Source organism: Oratosquilla oratoria, unplaced genomic scaffold (assembly GCF_046742065.1).
Source record: "Oratosquilla oratoria isolate Oo_2021 unplaced genomic scaffold, ASM4674206v1 SCAFFOLD233, whole genome shotgun sequence".
Taxonomy (NCBI): Eukaryota; Metazoa; Arthropoda; class Malacostraca; order Stomatopoda; family Squillidae; genus Oratosquilla; species Oratosquilla oratoria.
In genome coordinates, this window is record NW_027467585.1 from 36,824 (window position 1) to 55,500 (window position 18,677).

At 44.6% G+C, this 18,677-nt stretch overlaps 1 protein-coding gene across 1 annotated transcript; it reads right to left on the reverse strand.

The window, feature by feature from the left end:
• Nucleotides 1–16,721: 16,721 nt before the first annotated feature.
• LOC143022933 (protein FAM200C-like) lies at nucleotides 16,722–18,092 on the reverse strand. Its single transcript, XM_076181350.1, has one exon. It carries the CDS (start codon nucleotides 18,090–18,092, stop codon nucleotides 16,722–16,724), a length of 1,371 nt encoding a protein of 456 aa, XP_076037465.1.
• Between the last annotated feature and the right edge of the window lie 585 nt (nucleotides 18,093–18,677).

Sequence of the window (18,677 nt, forward strand, 5' to 3'; positions counted from 1 at the left end):
CTCCGTCATCATTTATCATTATTATCGTCGTCGTCGTCTCCGTCATCATTTATCATTATTATCGTCTTCGTCGTCTCCGTCATCATTTATTATTATCATCATTATTATTATCATCATTATTATTATCAATCATCATTACTATTTTTATTAATTCAACTAATTATTATTATTGTTATTACTATTATAATCATTGTTCCCATTATAATCATTATTATTATTATTTCTTGTTTTACCTAGAATTCTTACGTTACTAAAGAAAAAGGGCGATTTTATCGAAATTAAAAATAATTAGCATTCTTTTCTGAGTGGACATTTATCCCCAAGCATAAAAATGTTGCGTTGCCTCTGATCCGTAAGAATGATCGGCGATTTAACTAAAATGTCGACTTTTAAGGTGGATGGCAAGAGGTAGAAAATGGGGACGACAGCCATAGTCGCAGGAGTTATATTTATTTTCTTCTATTTCTTAGGATGTTTGACTTATACTATTTCCCCTTTCCTGGTAAAATATGATTTAATTGTTTTTTATTATATTTTTGAATAAGGATGTTAAGTTTCCCTCTGAAATATTAATTTTTGTAGAGCATCCAGCAGGCGCACGACTCCGTGCAACAAGGGCGGATCTACATCACCGCCGGGCAACAAGTCAGCCTCAACGCGTCAGTCAACAGGCGAGACGAGAGTGAAATGATGAAAGCCGTGTGTGCGCTTACCTAATCATATTTACCTAATTGTAGTGTACAGGAAAGGAACAACACTCGTGGGGTCCCGTCTCTCAATCTCCAATTACATACATAGTCTTAAATTTATGTATAGTTTGCAAATATATCCTTGATTTCCAATTGTCGTATTTAGATTTAAATTCATGCATTGTTTGTTTGCCCTGTCCAAAGTAACTCTTCACTTTACCAAAGTAAACCTGAATATAGCATAAAAAAAATTGGAAACCACATTACTCGTTACGGTAAAAAAGAAAAATACAAAATTCTCAAGCGGGAATATGTTTGACAACCTAAAAGTCATGCTAGACTGGCAAAAATAACGCTTAATTTTGTATTCCCCAAAAAGATCTATTTCTATAATATTTTTTCATTGAAATAGCCCAATGTCATGGATGAATTATTTAGTGCAATTATGTGAAATGTTTTCACCACTGTTCGACACGACGTCACGCGGGAATATATTAGACAACAACTAAAAATTATGCTAGACTGGCAAAAATCATGCTTAATTCTTTATTCCTCATTGTAACTTAGATTTTTATAATATTGTTTCATTAGAATAACCCAATGTCATGGGTGAATTATGCCCATTTTAGTATATTGTGTGAAATGTTTTCACGACCGCGCGACATGACGTCACACGGGAATATATTAGGCAATAATTAAAAATCATGCTAGACTGGCAAAAATCATGCTTAATCTTTTATTCTTCATAATAAGTTTGGTGTTTATAATATTTTTTCATTAAATAGCTCATTGTCATGGATGAATTATTATTGTATTATAGAATCTAAGTATTGCATTATATAGAACGTAAAAAGTGATGCGTCATTTGTGTGTGTGTTCGTATGTGAGTGACAAGGAAACTTCTGGAACTTTGGTTAATTACCATTTTCTAATTACAAAGTTAATTATCATTTTATCTATAATGCGAAAGTTGAATAAATGGGATATAGATTATTAATATTATCAAAATTGAATTATTGTATAACTGAAATTGGATGTATGTAAAATTCTGTGTGCAAGGAATAATTGTAAAAGAATAATTATTGGCAACTGCCCTTGGGCACGCTATTCCAGCGTGAAGTTACGTCACTTACGCAGAGTTCCAAGCGGGTCAGCATTGAGACAGGTTGACGAGTGACAGTGAGAGTGGTTGCGCATACTTCCTTTGTGCCTTGAATTAAACCAACGTGTGAACGCCAGCGCCTCTTCATTACTAACCACCTTATTTATTGCAATAATGTACATTATGACCATTTTAGTTTATTACGTGAAATGTTTTCACGACCGCGCGACATGACCGTCACGTGGGAATATATTAGACAACTAAAAACTGTGCTAGACTGGCAAAAACATGATTAATCTTTTATTCTTCATAATAAAATGGTATTTTTTAATAATTTTTCATTAAAATAGCCCAATGTCATGGGTGAATTATGCCCATTTTTGTATATTATGTGAAATGTTTTCACGACTGAAGAGAGGCTTAGGAACCTAAACTTACACCCTCTGGAAAGACGCAGAGTGCGGGGTGATCTAAGAGAAGTGTTCAAGTGGATCAGAGGCTATAACATGGGAGATGCAAACAAGGTCATCATAATAAAACAACAGGGCAGGACTCGCAGTAATGGGTATAAACTGGACAAATTTAGATTTAAGAAGGAAATAGGCAAGAATTGGTTTACTAATAGGTTGGTCGATGAATGGAATAAACTTAGTAACCATGTAGTAAGCGCTGAAACTATCAGTTTTAAAAAATGACTAGATAACTTTATGGATGGGGACGACAGGTGGTGATGGATACGGAGGTGCCTAGTGTAGGCCTTATGGTCTCTTGCAGTCTCCTTTATTCTTATGTTCTTATGTTGACCGCGCGACATGACGTCACATATGTTAGACAACAGCTGATAATTATGCTAGACTGGCACAAATCATGCTTAATCTTTTATTCTTCATAATGAATTAGGTTTCTATAATATTTTTTCCACTAAAATAGCCCAAAGTGATAGGTGCATTAAGCCCATTTTAGTATATTATGTGAAATGTTTCCACGACCGCGCGACATGATGTCACACGGGAATGTATTAGACAACTAAAAATTATGCTAGAATGGAATTAATCATGCATAATCATTTATTCTTCATAATAAACTATGTTTATAATTGTTTTTCAATAAAATAGGCAAATGTCATGGGTGAATTATGCCCATTTTAGTATATTATGTGAAATGTTTTCACGACAGCGCGACATGATGTCAAATGGGAAAATATTAGACAACAACTAAAAATTAAATCATGATTAATATTTTATTCTTTATAATAAGTCAGGTTTTTATAATATTTTCTAATTAAAATAGCCCAATGTCATGGGTGAATTATGCCCATTTTTGTATATTATGTGAAATATTTCTAAGATCTCGCGACAGGACCTCGCGACATGACGTCACATATGTTAGACACCAACTAAAAATTATGCTAGAATGGCAAAAATCATGCTTAATCTTTTATTCTTCATAATGAATTAGGCCTTACAATATTTTTTCATTAAAAATAGCCCAATGTCATGAGTGAATTATGCCCATTTTAGTTTATTATGTGAAATGTTTTCACGACCGCGCGACATAACGTTACACGGGAATATGTTAGACAACTAAAAATTATGCTAGACTGGCAAAAATCATGCTTAATCTTTTATTCTTCGTAAAAAAAATTAGATTTTTAGAATATTTTTTCATTGAAATATCCAATGTCATGGGTGAATTATGTCCATTTAGTATAGTATGTGAAATGTTTTCTCTACCGCGCGACATGACGTCACACGGTACACACAAACATACACACACACACACACACACGCACACACACACACACACACACACACACACACACACACACACACACACACACACATACATACACGTACACACACACAAGCACTCACATACACGCACACAAACACACACACACCGCACACATTTGCACACACACACACATTTGCACACACACACACATTTGCACACACACACACACACACACACACACACACACACACACACACACACACACACACACACACACACACACATACATACACGTACACACACACAAGCACTCACATCACACACACACACACACACACACACACATTTGCACACACACACACACACACGCACACACACACACACACGCACACAAACACACAAACACACGCAATTATTTATCTACTTACCTATCTATTTATTTATTTGTTTACCATGTATTTTCCCTCCTCCTCCTCCTCCTCCACCTCCTCGACGTGGTCCTCCTCGTCCACCTGACCCTCGTCCTTCCTTTGGCGGCGTCGACAACGGGTCTCCTCCCCTCCCCGTCGCCCTCCTGTGTACAGCTGCGGTGGCAACAGCGCCCCTGGGGAGGGAGGGCCACGTGTTTTTTCTGAACCCGTCCTTCCCCCTCCACGACGTCCTGACCACGTCCTGCACGCTCAGGATCAAACTCGGACCCAACACTTGCCAGGCAAGGCACAAGGTAGGGCCTTGCAGGAAGAGAGGGAGGGAGGGACAATAGGCGGCCAACAAGGCAAGGTCATCATCGTATTGAGGCAGGAGGAGTGCAGGACTTGCAGCAGACTGCACTGCATTGCAGCAGCAGCATTGCGTTTAGATTGGACCAATTTCGATTTAATTAAGAAGGAAAGGAATGGGCAAGAATTGGATGGATGGATGGAGATGACAGGGGATGATGGAACTCCCAAATGTAGGCCATATGGTCTCCTGCAGCCTCTTTCGTCATGTTATTATGTTATTATGCTCATCTTATGTATGTTCCCAAACTCCTGCCTAGACAACGGCATGGAACTCCCAAGTGTAGGCCCTACGGTCTCCTGCAGCCTCCTTCTCCATGTTCTAAATGTTATCGTGCTCTCCTTATGTTCTTATGTAAGTTCCCAAACTCCTGCCTAGCCACCAGACAGGTGGTAATGGAAATGAAACTCCCAAGTGTAGGCCCTATGGTCTCTTGCATCCTCCTCCCTTCTTTTCAACATCTCCGAGTGGTGGACTTTGAGGCTGTGCGGACAAGGGGGGCCTTTGCACGAGTCACTTCCTCGAGTTCACGGGGACCATTTGGCCCTTGGGATTCCACAGGATCTGCGGAACGACCAACACTGTGAGTAGTAGACTTCCAGTCAGACGCCCGACTCATCCCAATCCCCCCTTACCGGTCAGACGCCCGGAAGACGGGTCGCCGCCCCCACTGTCTGGCTGCCGATGATGGGTCGCCGCCCCCTCTGTCCGGCTACTGAAGACGGGTCGTCGCCTCCTCTTTCTGGTTGCCGAAGACGGGTCGCCGCCTCCTCTGTCTGGCTGCCGAAGACGGGTCGCCGCCCCAGCTGTCTGGCTGCCGATGATATGTCGACGCCCCCTCTTTCTGGCTGCCAAAGACGGGTCGCCGCCCCCTCTGTCTGGCTGCCGAAGATGGGTCACCGCCCCCTCTGTCTGGCTGCCGAAGACGGGTCGCCGCCCACTCTTTCTGGCTGCCAATGACGGGTCGTCGCCCCCTTTCTCTGGCTGCCAAAGACGGGTCACCGATCCCTCCTTCTGGCTGCCGAAGACGGGTTGCCGCCTCCTCTGTCTGGCTGCCGAAGACGGGTTGCCGCCCCCGCTGTCTGGCTGCCGAAGACAGGTTGCCGCCCCCTCTGTCTGGCTGCCGAAGACGGGTCGCCGACCCCTATGTCTGGCTGCCCAAGACGGGTCGCCGCCCCCTCCTTCTGGCTGCCGAAGACGGGTCACTGCCCCCTATGTCTGGCCGCCGAAGACGGGTCGCCCACCCCTCTGTCTGACTACCGAAGACGGGTCGCCCACCCCTCTGTCTGACTACCGAAGACGGGTTGCCGCCCCCTATGTCTGGCTGCCGAAGATGGGTCGCCACCCCCTGTGTCTGGCTGTCGAAGACGGTTCGCCGCCCCCTCCTTCTGGCTGCCGAAAACGGGTTGCCGCCTCCTCTTTCTGGCTGCCGAAGACGGGTCACTGCCCCCTCTGTCTGGCTGCCGAAGACGGCTCGATGCCCCCGCTTTCTAGTTGCCGAAGACGGGTCTCCGCCCCCTATGTCTAGCTGCCGATATCGGGTCACCGCCCCATCTGTCTTGCTGCCGAAGATGGGTCGCCGCCCCCTCCTTCTGGCTGCCGAAAACGGTTTACCGCCCCCTCCTTCTGGCTGCCGAAGACGGGTCGCCGCCCTATCTGTCTGGCTGCCGAAGATGGGTTGCCGCTCCTCCTTCTGGCTGCCGAAGACGGGTCGACGCCCCCTTCTTCTGGCTGCCGAAGACGGGTCGTCGCCCCCTCTGTCTGGCTGCCGAAGACGGGTCGCCGCCCCCTCTGTGTGGCTGCCGAAGACGGGTCGCCGCCCCCTATGTCTGGCTGCCGAAGACGGGTCGCCGCCCTCTTTTTCACACGGGCAAACCAGGTTTGAAAAACGGTTTGTCGAACATGTTTAAAAAACGTTCACACTGTCAAACCAGGTCTGACAGATAGTTTGTCAAACGGGTTTGAAAATGCATTCACACAGGCAAACTAAGTTTGGCAAGCGGCTTGTCAAACGTGTTTGAAAATGCATTCACACGGTCAAACCAGGTTTGAAAAACGGTTTGTCAAACGTGTTTACACGGGCAAACCAGGTTTGAAAAACGGTTTGTCAAACGTGTATGAAAAACCGATCTCACAGTCAAACCAGGTTTGACAAACGGCTTGTCAAACGTTTTTGAAAATACATTCACATGAGCAAAAAGGTTTGTCAAATGTGTTTGCAAGACCGTTCACAAGATCAAACCAGGTTTGACAAATGGTTTGTCAAACTTGTTTGAAAACACATTCACACGGGCAAACTAGGTTTGGTAAGCGGTTTGTCAAACGTGTTTGAAAATGCATTCACACGGTCAAACCAGGTTTGAAAAACTGTTTGTCCAACGTGTTTGAAAACACATACACACGGGCAAACCAGGTTTGAAAAACGGTTTGTCAAACGTGTATGAAAAACCGATCTCACAGTCAAACCAGGTTTGACAAACGGCTTGTCAAACGTTTTTGGAAATACATTCACACGAGCAAACCAGGCTTGAAAAAGGTTTGTCAAACGTGTTTGCATGACTGTTCACATGATCAAACCAGGTTTGACAAATGGTTTGTCAAACGTGTTTGAAAACACATTCACACGGGCAAACTAGGTTTGGCAAGCGGCTTGTCAAACGTGTTTGAAAAACTATTCACACGGTCAAACCAGGTTTGAAAAACGGTTTGTCAAACGTGTTTGAAAACACATTCACACGGGCAAACCAGGTTTGATTAACTGTTTGTCCAACGTGTTTGAAAAAACATTCACACAGCCAAATCAAGTATTTTTGCCTAGTGTGCAGATGAAAATCGACGGCATTTTTGCCCTATTTGAAGGAGAACATCGACGGCATTTTTGCTTAGTGTGAAGATGGAAATCAACGGCAGTTTTGCCTAGTGTGAAGATGGAAATCGACGGCATTTTTGTCCTGTGTGAAGGAGAAAATCCACGGTATTTTTGCTTAGTGTGAAGATGGAAATCGACGGCAGTTTTGCCTAGTGTGAAGATGGAAATCGATGGCAGTTTTGCCTAGTATGAAGGAGGATATCGACGGCATTTTTGCCTAGTGAAGATGAGAATCGACGGCATTTTTGTCCAGTGTGAAAGAGAAAATCGACGGTATTTTTGCTTAGTGTGAAGATGGAAATCGACGGCAGTTTTGCCTAGTGTGAAGATGGAAATCGATGGCAGTTTTGCCTAGTGTGGAGGAAATCGACGGTAGTTTTGCCTAGTGTGAAGATGAAAATCGACTGCATTTTTGTCGAGTGTGAAGGAGAAAATCGACGGTATTTTTACTTAGTGTGGAAATGAAAATCGATGGCAGTTTTGCCCTGTTTGATGGAGAAAATCGACGGCATTTTTGCCTAGCGTGAAGGAGGAAATCGACGGTATTTTTGCCTAGTGTGAAGATGAAAATCGACGGCATTTTTGCCCTGTGTGAAGGAGAAAATCGACGGCATTTTTGCTTAGTGTGTAGAAAGAAATCGACGACAGTTTTGCCTAGTGTTAAGATGAAAATCGACGGTATTTTTGGCTAGTTGTGTAGATGGAAATCGACGGTATTTTTGCCATGTGTGAAGGAGGAAATCGACGGCATTTGTGCCTTATGTGAAGATGGAAGTCGACGGTATTTTGGCCAAATGTGAAGATGGAAATCGACGGTGATTTTGCCTAGTTTAAGACGACGTGAAAGGGAAATCCAGATCAATGGGCGAAATTTTCAGGTCAGCACGTGGCCTTACGTAACACTGAACGAAACATTCTGAGAAAGCCGTGCAGAGAAGAATGTTTTAAGAATATAGAAAAGACGATGAATTTTGACAATTGTGTTCTTATTAAAACTGAGCGAAACATTCTGAGAAAATCCTTAAATACATGTAGAGAGAAAGTTTAAAAGACGATGAATTTTGACAATCGTGTTGAACGAAACATTCTGAGAATTTTTTTTAACACGTGGAGAGAAAGATGTTTTAAAAATATTATAGGAAATATGATGGATTTTGATGCGACGTGACGTCATAACGTCGGCATCAGAGCGCGGGAAGATTTTTCTGTCCTTGTGTATGGTCATCGCGCGTAGGCAACTTTTTCCTTGACTTTTGGCGATGAAAACATATTTCTGTATTTTGAGGACCAAAATCTCGATGGAGATAATCAGGAAACTTAAAATGTATATATACAAAAATAGCGTTTTCTATCGACGTCACGAAAATAATGACGGCAATGGAGCGCGGTGCATTGTGGGATTAATGACGTCTTTCCCAATGTGAGAATCTAGAAATTAGTGTTTTTGTCATCCATGCATGAGCACAGTTGTATGATTAAGCAGTTGTTACACATAGATTATATTTCTGACAACAACATATTTCCACCAAAATGTAAATATTTCTTGTCCAAACTCACCCTTTTTGGCGCATTTCATTTACTGCAAAATATCTACATCAAATACAATGTCTTAATTTTATTCCTTCTTCCTTAAAGAACCTAATTTTGCAAATTAATCGACAAAAGTAATTATAAAGATACCAAGTATCAAGATGATATAATGTTAATCATCAAAATTCGCAAACACAATAGCAAATGTACTCGTACCTCCAACCCCCATTTGAATAACGACAATATGACTTCTGTTGCAGACATCTAGACGTCTCTGAGGACATATTCAACAGCATATGACGGAAAGATATTTTGTTGTTTGGAGATTTGAAAAATTAATGAAGTCAAAGTCAATCAATACTTGGCTAGTACTTCATCTCAACTACAAAGAAATATCGTGACTCTTCTGAACGGATAAGAAAAAACATTGTAGAAAGATGCCCTTCATATGGCAACGTCGTTGATTATTTGCGGGCAATGGCCCATAACCTAGCTTTCTAATTTTAAGTAAACCAATTAATATTTTTAAGTTTAGTTTCAACTAATTTGTCATTTTCAATAGTTCTGTCATTAAAGAATTTTAACTATTCTTGATACTACGAAAAGAAATTCTTATCCTAAATAAAGGTTATGAAAGTAATTGTTTCATTATCAAAGGTAGTATGCTAACTCAAGGATGAAAACACGACCTAGTTATATATTTCAAATTAGAATTTTTTTTTCTCGGTGAATTGTGTATATCGATGAATTGAGCGTGTCAATGAATTGTTGTCGGTGAATTCGCCTATACCCATATATTTTAAATATATTTGATTAGCCACGCGCCGTTTCCTAATTCATATTTGAGACGCAAGAGTAATTTGACCGTTGGGAATTTGAAAAGAAGCAAAGGACCGTTCCTGTTCAGGCCAAGCAGCAAAAGCAAGTAGCATGCTAGCGAGAAAGGCCTAGTGACTGGTCAGTAATGATGTCACGTGATCCCTGGGCCCGGTGCGATTATTGCTCAACGATGATCGCCCACGGCTCAACGATAAACGTCCATGGTCCAACGATGATCGTCCATGGCTCAACGGTCATCGTCCATGGCTAAACGATGATCGTCCATGGCTCAACGATGATCGTCCATGACTCAACGATGATCGTCCATGGCCCAACGATTATCGTCCACGGCTCAACGATGATCGCCCACGGCTCAACGATGATCGTCCACGGATCAACGATAAATGTCCATGGCCCAACGACGATCGCCCACGGCTCAACGGTCCTACGATGATCGTCCACGCCCCAACGATGATCGTCCACGGCTCAACGATGATTGTTGGAGGAAATCCCAGCAGCTTCCTCTGGCACATGAAATGACGTTTCATGTCAACTGTCGGGGTAAAATAAATGCCATAGTGGTTTGACGGCGGAAAAAGTGCTGGAGGTAGTAGTCGACTGCGCCGACGAGTCGGAGGAAAAATCGCCCAGTGTGATAACTGGACGGTAATCCTGACACAAACAACTGAATTGTCACACTAAAAGTAAACGCATTTCCTTTTCACTTTGAGACAACATTTATGAAAAAATTTATAATAATAATAGTAGTAAATAATTGAATTACATAAAATATTCGTAAGACAAGTTCAGAAAACAAAAGGTGCAATCGACAAAGGCAAAAAATACGTTAATTTGTTTTTGTGTATTTGGAGGCACAAAAAGCATTTCTCGCTACTAGCATGCTAATTGCTTTTGCTATTTCGTTTGAGTAGAAACGATTTCTTTCAAATTTCCAACGGTCAAATGACTTTCGCGTCTTAGAAGCTGAACGACGAACTAAGTTAAACCACCTAGAATACGTATCTAATTAGACACAAAAATTATTAGGATGTTCTTGCGGAAGTCTAGAATCTTTTAACCGAAGTCGTTCCTACTCAAACGAAGTAGCAAAAGCGAGCAGCATGCTAGCCTAGTGTGCCGCCATATCCTTTATTACAAGTTCCTTGTATTGTAACGATCTTAAAACGGTAAAAAATGAAGCGGAGGAAGATCTTATTCATTATGTAATGCCGGGATTTTATATATAATTTATAATAAGTTAACCTCTCATTGACTGGCCTTGATGCATCCGACCTAGCTATGGACCAAAAGGTCTCCTGATGGCATGCTCAGCCTTGGTAAAAATGGCGAGCGGGTGGACAATGTATAAACGAATCTGCATTTCTAGTGAATATTCATTGCAGCACAAAAAATTATCATTTCATTCATATTTATTTCGATAAATTTTCAGTATGATTTTTACAGTACAAAAACAGAATAATCAATTATCGCCTTAGATCAGGGGTCGGGTAACTTTTTTGGGTGTTACCCCAATAGAATTTGTAGTAAAATGAATTTACCCTCACACTTGGAAGTACTCTGGTGGACAAACCAATTTACTTATAGAATTCATGGATAGTAATAAATAAACAAAAAATGTATATTGGAAAAATGCTTAATTGTTAATTTCATCTATCATAGGAAATAAAAGTCTGTCTTTTTGCCATGGAAATAGCACACAAGAAAAAACGTAGGAATCACATTTATAAACAGAAATAAAACACTCTTTTTAGCATTACATGGCACACAAGCAAAACTATTGACCATCATGTATTTCAAATTCATACAATAACAGAAAATTTTATTGAATCTGTAGTGGTTTGGTTCGAACAAGCCAGGAAAAATGAAATTCACTTTGGTCTCTTATTCTAATCTCTTTGGTAAAACCACAAGTAATAGCCACTGGTTAGTGGATCTGATCAGTCGTAGCTGGACGGTGAGCCTAACGTCAGAGGCGGTGGCGGCTGATGACGGCGAGGCTCGATGGAACTGCTACAAGACTGGACGAGATGTTGTTGCTGCTGCCGTGGCTATTACCATTCTCGTCCTGACTAGCCGCCGCTGCCCTATTTAAGGGTCGCTCGCGGCTCAGCGTAGTTGGCAAGAGAGGTCGCTAGCCGCTCGAGAACCATTTGCTGGCTCCTGATTGGCTAGCTCATATTCACCTCTTGCCAACTATGGGAAGTGTGTGACCGCCTGTGGCTGCGTCACTACACCACTCCCCCTCTCTTCGAGAGCGGGCGTCGAGGGAGATAGGGAGCGACGCGCGCGACGTGGTTGAATCGGTGTGGCCTTCGTATCACTCGCCCAAAACGTGTGGTCATTCCATCAGGGGGCATGTCTGGCGAGGAGGGCCTTGATGGAGGGGGGCTCGAATGCAGGGTGGTGTGGTCGAAGTCAGATGCCTGGCGAGGTGGGGTCGGTTGAGTATGGAGCTGTGGAGACATAAGGTTGGGTGAGAATTGTTGCATTGCATGGTAGAGTGGGGGCGTAGGGTGGGGAGGATCTTGCGGGGTGCCGGGAACAGTTGTAGAAGGATGTGGTTGCGGGGTGGGAGAAGGAGAAGGGTTCGCTGTCGTGTGCGTGTGATCTGTGTATGGTGAAGAGTCAGGGGCAGGAGGGGAGTGTTGGTTTGGAAGGGAGAGTGTTTCGGGGGGTGAGGAATGACTTGGTTCGGTGGTGAGGATGGGGTTAGGACCATGTTGTAAGATGTATTGTAGTGGCCCTGGAGGGGAGTGTTGGTTTGGAAGGGAGAGTGTTTCGGGGGGTGAGGAATGACTTGGTTCGGTGGTGAGGATGGGGTTAGGACCATGCTGTAAGAGGTATTGTAGTGGCCCTGGAGGTTTGGTAGGGGGATTGATGGGGAGATGGGCCGGCTTGAGCCTGTCGATGGAGACGCTATCCGGTTTGGCACCTCGGTTGATCACGAAGTACTTTGGTGATCTGCTGAGGACTCGGAAGGGGCCGTCGTATGGGCGCTGAAGAGGAGCTCGTGTGGAGTCTTTCCTGACGAAGACGTGGTCACTTGTAGACAGGGCCGGGGGAAGGTGCTCCGGCTGTGGTTGTGGTGGACGAGGGGGTGTTGGACGGGTGTTGGCGAATGTGTCCTTGATGAGTTGGAGGAGGGCGTGACGATCCGGATCGCCGACGGCAGGCGTGGCAATTTCCCCAGGGAGGCGAAGGTTCTCAGCGTAAAGTAGCTGCGATGGGGAAATGTCATTGTCGACCTTAGGTGTGACGCGGATCGTGAGAAGCACCAGGGGAAGGGCGTCGACCCAGTCGCATGAGGGTTGTGCCTTCAGCGACTCCTTCAGTTGGCGGTGGAACCGTTCCACGAGTCCATTGGCTTGGGGGTGGTAAGCGGTGGTCCGGTTACGTTTGGTGCCAAGGAACTTGAGGAGGCTGGACCATAGGTCAGATTCGAACTGGGAGCCCCTATCGGTGACAATGATGTGAGGTGCGCCGAATCTGGATACCCATCCAGAGAGGAAAGCACGGGCGGTCGTCTCGGCGGATATATCCGGAAGGGGGATCGCTTCTGGCCACCTGGTGTACCTGTCGATACACGTAAGGAGGTAACGCATGCCGCGAGAAGGCGGAAGGGGGCCCACAATGTCCACATGAACTGACTGGAAACGTGCCGTTGGTGCAGGAAAACGCTGGAGTGGTGCGTGGACGTGGCGCGTAACCTTGGCCGTCTGGCAGGGGAGGCAGGTCCGGGTCCATTGTCTGACATCCTTGTTGATGCCTGGCCAGACGACTCGATCCGTGATGAGGCGTTGTGTCGCGCGGATGCCCGGATGACTGTGGTCATGGAAGGAGGAGAAGACGTCCTTACGGTGACAGGCGGGGATGTACGGACGGGGTTTGCCTGTGGAGATGTCACACCACAATGGTACGGGGTTGTTGGGAAGCTGTCTTAGCTGTAGGGACGAGGTGTCGTGCATACGTAGGAGGCGGAGTTCACCGTCGTTGTTCTGAGATGCGGCGATGCGTGTGTAGTCTATGTTGTGGTTAGGGAGGATGCTGGAGGTGATTCTAGACAAGGCATCGGCTACCTGGTTATCCTCTCCCTTGATGTATTCAATGCGAGTATCAAATTGGGAGAGGAAGGACAGCTGCCGGGAGACTCTTGGGGAGTGATGGTCGGAGACTCTGTCTAGGGCATGGGCGAGTGGCTTGTGGTCTGTAAGGATAACGAAAGGCCGGCCTTCCAGGAAGTAAAGGAAGTGCTTGACAGCCGAGACTATGGCTAGCAGTTCCCTGTCAAAGGCGCTGTAGCGAATTTGAGGAGGGTCCAGACGTTTGGAGAAAAAGGCGATAGGCTGGAGCTGGCCGTTGATCTTCTGTTGGAGGACGGCGCCAATTGCTGTGGAGGAGGCATCAGTGGTAAGGAATGTGGGTGCGTGAGCTACTGGGTAGGACAAGCGGGCGGCTTCAGCGATTGCCGCCTTGGCTTGTTCGAATGCCTGGGTCGCTTCGGAAGACCATCTCACAGGTTTGACCGACCGCTTGGAATGGTTCTTGGTGAGGTCGTTCAAGGGAGCGAGTTTTGAAGCTGCGTTGGGGATGAATCTGTGGTAATAATTGACGATTCCTAGGAATCGTCGGAGCATCTTGATGGTTGTTGGCTGTGGGAAATCTTGGATTGTGTCTACTTTCTGAGGGAGAGGATACAGACCTGCTGTTGAGATGCGGTGTCCGAGGAAGTCGAGAGATGAAACTCCGAGGAGACACTTGGACGGATGTACCCGGAGGCCATAATCTTGGAGGCGGCGGAAGAGGAGGCGGAGGTGTTGGTCGTGGGTATCGGAGGCTACGAGGATGTCGTCGATGTAAACGGTGATGAAGTCGAAGTCTCTGAGGGCATGGTCTATGAACCTCTGGAACGTCTGGGCGGCATTCCGGAGGCCAAAGGCCATCATCTTCCACTCGAAGAGGCCGAACAGAGTGGCTATGGCTGTCTTCTGGACGTCTTCCGGCGCTACAGGGATTTGATGAAACGCCCTGACCAGGTCAATTTTGGAGAAGACCTGCTTCCCGTGAAGCTTGAAGTGGAAGTCTTGAGCGTGAGGGATGGGGTAGCGGTCGGGCTTCGTGATGCGGTTAAGTTGACGGTAGTCACCGCAAGCCCGCCATTGGTTGGGCGGTGGGGGTGGCTTGGGAACCATGTGGAGTGGTGATGCCCAAGCACTCTCCGATGGTTGGATGATGTCCTGGTCTAGGAGTTCTTGGAACTCCTGTTTGGCAGCGGCCAACTTCTCTGGGGAAAGTCGTCGAGGCTTGCTGTGTACTGGCGGTCCAGATGTCTGGATGTGGTGCATGATGTTGTGAGGGGTGGTGGTGGTGTTGGTCTTGTCTGGCGATGTTAGCTGGGGAAACTCCTGCAGGATGCGTACATAATCGCCAGCGGACTGGAGGGACGATATCTGGTGGGATTTGGCGTTAGTGGTGGTTCCCGGTATGCTTGTCGTGCCGTGGTACAAGCAGTTATCCTTGGCGTTTACTACCATATTGTAATGCTGGAGGAAGTCGTAGCCAAGAATGGGGTGCTGGACCGCTGCTATGACGAATGTCCAAGGGAACTTGACATCGTGGAGGTCCAGGACGCTGTGGTGGCTGCCGTACGTTGCAATGGGCGTACCGTTGGCTGCAAGCAGGTCGTAGGATGGCCACCGTGTACCGTGGTTGGGTTCTTCCGTCGGGGGTATGATGCTGACGGCTGAGCCCGTGTCTACCAGGAAAGAGAGGCCAGAGTGGCGATCACGCACTGAGAGGAGGGTGTGAGTATGGTTAGCGGGGGTAGGAGTGCTTACCGACCCCCGCGTTTGGCGTTTCCCTGCGACCAGCTGCATGGTTGTGTGCATCTGAGCGCCTTGGCTCCGAAGCGGGTATGGTACCAACAGGAGGCAGTATCCTGTCGTGGAGCGGGGCTAGGTGGTCTGGAACGTCACCTTGAGTGGCTAAATAGGCTTCTGTGTGAAGTAGCCAGCTCTCCAAGTCACGGGAGAAACTGGGAAGTTTCACTTGTGAATTTTCCATATTCCTGGTTGTCTTTCACCGGGGTCACCAATTTGTAGTGGTTTGGTTCGAACAAGCCAGGAAAAATGAAATTCACTTTGGTCTCTTATTCTAATCTCTTTGGTAAAACCACAAGTAATAGCCACTGGTTAGTGGATCTGATCAGTCGTAGCTGGACGGTGAGCCTACGTCAGAGGCGGTGGCGGCTGATGACGGCGAGGCTCGATGGAACTGCTACAAGACTGGACGAGATGTTGTTGCTGCTGCCGTGGCTATTACCATTCTCGTCCTGACTAGCCGCCGCTGCCCTATTTAAGGGTCGCTCGCGGCTCAGCGTAGTTGGCAAGAGAGGTCGCTAGCCGCTCGAGAACCATTTGCTGGCTCCTGATTGGCTAGCTCATATTCACCTCTTGCCAACTATGGGAAGTGTGTGACCGCCTGTGGCTGCGTCACTACAAATCCACTATTATGGGGAAAAATGTTTATCCTTTCTGGCATAAGAATGGCACACAAAGAAATCTTCTATTCTTTCTGGCATAAGAATGGCACACAAAGAAAAATAATGTTATTCTTTCTGGCATAAGAATGGCACACAAAGAAAAATAATGAAGAAAATATTGAAAACTTTAATATTTTAACATCAGATTGAAATCTTTAATATTTTCATATCAGCTACCTCAGGCTTTGGGAAAATGATACTGTTTCATCTTGGATACAACAAACTCGATATCAGGGATTTTTTATGTTACTGCTACTATAGTCAGCGCAAGGAGAATTGGCCGATAAGGCGTGGCTAGGAGATTTCCCGGTGCTGCCACATATGGGCATCCATGGCGAGAACGTGCGTGTGGATGCAATGTTTTCTGAATGCAGTGTGAGGGGGGCGGGGCCAGAGATTAGATGTAGTGGCAACGTCGCTCTCGCATGCACATATGCCATATCTACACTTAAAGAAACGAAACCTTTGTATAGAAAACATTGCTTTGATTTTTATCTCAGTGGTGGTGTGACAAAAAATTATAATATAATCATATGAGGCAACATTATAAAATAGAATTATATAATAAAATAAAACTATAGAATAATTATATGTGGCACCATAGGGGAACTCCCAGTGGTCCGCCCTAACGGCCAGATCTCAGTGCATAGGGTATAGGATGCTGTCTTCAGGATTCAACCGGTTTCTGTATTTTATTCTTAGATTTACAAGGGTAGAAAAACCTTGTTCGCAAACGTAGGTTGTTGCAAAAGGTAGTAGCATTTTAGTTGCTTCCATATGTGCAGTTTTATAAGCCTTTGCAGTTTTTGACATCCAAAAACTGGAGAGATCATCCTTGCTCTCAAATTCCATTTTTGTTTCATTGTTGGAACGAAGTTCAATAAGCTCTTCTGCCAATCCTTCAGGCTGTTCAGGCAAATCAGCCAGCTCACTTTTGAAGGGGTTTACAACCCAGCTGACAGTATGTGAATCAAGTTCTGGAAAATAGTCACAGAACCTATTTCTAAGTTTGGTCAGGTGCCTTGTGACTGACTCCTTTATGTCACTAAGACTGCAGTCTTGGCATTCTTCCAAAAACTCTCCCAGTTTTGGAAAGGCAGCAGTCTTATTGACATTTACTTTCTGGTTCCAATACTGAAGCTTTGATACAAATGCTGAAATTTTTTCCCTTGCCAACAGGAGATTGACTTTCTTTCCTTGTAATTCCTTGTTCAGTTCATTTATATGCCCAAAAATGTCAGCTAAATATGCAAGAAGAGCTAGCCAGGTTGTTTTTCTGAACTTTTCTGCAAGTGTGTGTTTTTGATCAGTCAGAAACATTTCGAGTTCTGTTTTAAGAGCCCACACTCTATTCAAGACATTTCCACGTGAAAGCCACCTCACTTCCGTATGGAAAAGAAGGGTTGAATATTCAGCCTCTCCATCATCACACAAATCACAAAACATCCTCGTGTTTAGTGCATGCCCTTTTACAACATTGACAATTTTAACTACATCATTTAACACGGCTTCCACTTCTGGTTCCAAATTCTTCACAACTAATGCCTGGCGATGTATCATACAATGGATGGCTAGAATATCTGGATTCTGTTGTTTGGCCAAAGCCACAAAACCATTGACGTGACCAAGCATGGCAGGAGCTCCATCAACTGATACTGCAATACAATCTTTCCACTTCAAATCAACACTTGGTTTTTTGAAGCATGCATCAACCTTATTGAACACATCAATACCATGAGTTCTCAACTCAAGAGGAGAACACAACAACATTTCTTCTTCGAATTCATCAGAGCCCCTATATCGAATGTATACCATCAATTGTGAATTGCTACTTACATCTGTAGTCTCATCAAGTTGAATGGCAAACTCTTTACTTTTTTTTACTGAAGAAATCACTTGTTCTCTCACATTTTCTGCCAAGATGGAAATTCTTTCTTTAATAACTCTAGCAGACAAAGGTACTGTATCTATTTGTTTAACTACTTTCTGCCCACACATTCTTTTTGCCATTTAGCCGCTAAATAAAGACTGATAAGTCAAGGAGCAAATGCCACCACCAAGACAACAACGCAAAAGCGGTCTCACCGAGGGTTAAAAACAGTTTCAATACTGATTCAATACTGATGAAGCAATTTCAATACTGATATTTCTCCGTTTCCATAGTTTTAAAGATCGTGGGATCCTCGATGCATTCTTTTCTCCAACTTTCATATCAGTTTCCCTCACTTAGCACATCCACATCCGTAGCACGTTCATTACCCCCCAAAATTTCTAATTTACCCCATTTGGTGTAATTTACCCGTTCCCCGACCACTGCCTTAGATGGTTTCAACAATAATGTACGTTACGTTTTGAATTTTTCACATGATTCACTACTAGATTATGCAATTTTGTTGAAACCACCAGGCGTCGATTATTCTATATTATTTGTACTACATACTCAAAATTAATCTATATATGAAATATGAATTCAGGTTTTGAAGATTCACATAATTTAGTTACATTTCTGGAAACCAATCTTGTAAATGCATTACCAAAAATAAGGATGTTAGTCACCTTGGAGTTATTTTCAATCCTTAGGGTGTAACAATGAAT

What these genes read in the sequence shown, in the direction of transcription:
- LOC143022933 (XM_076181350.1), bottom strand. Translation starts at nt 18,092, where the DNA reads ATGGCAAAAAGAATGTGTGGGCAGAAAGTAGTTAAACAAATAGATACA.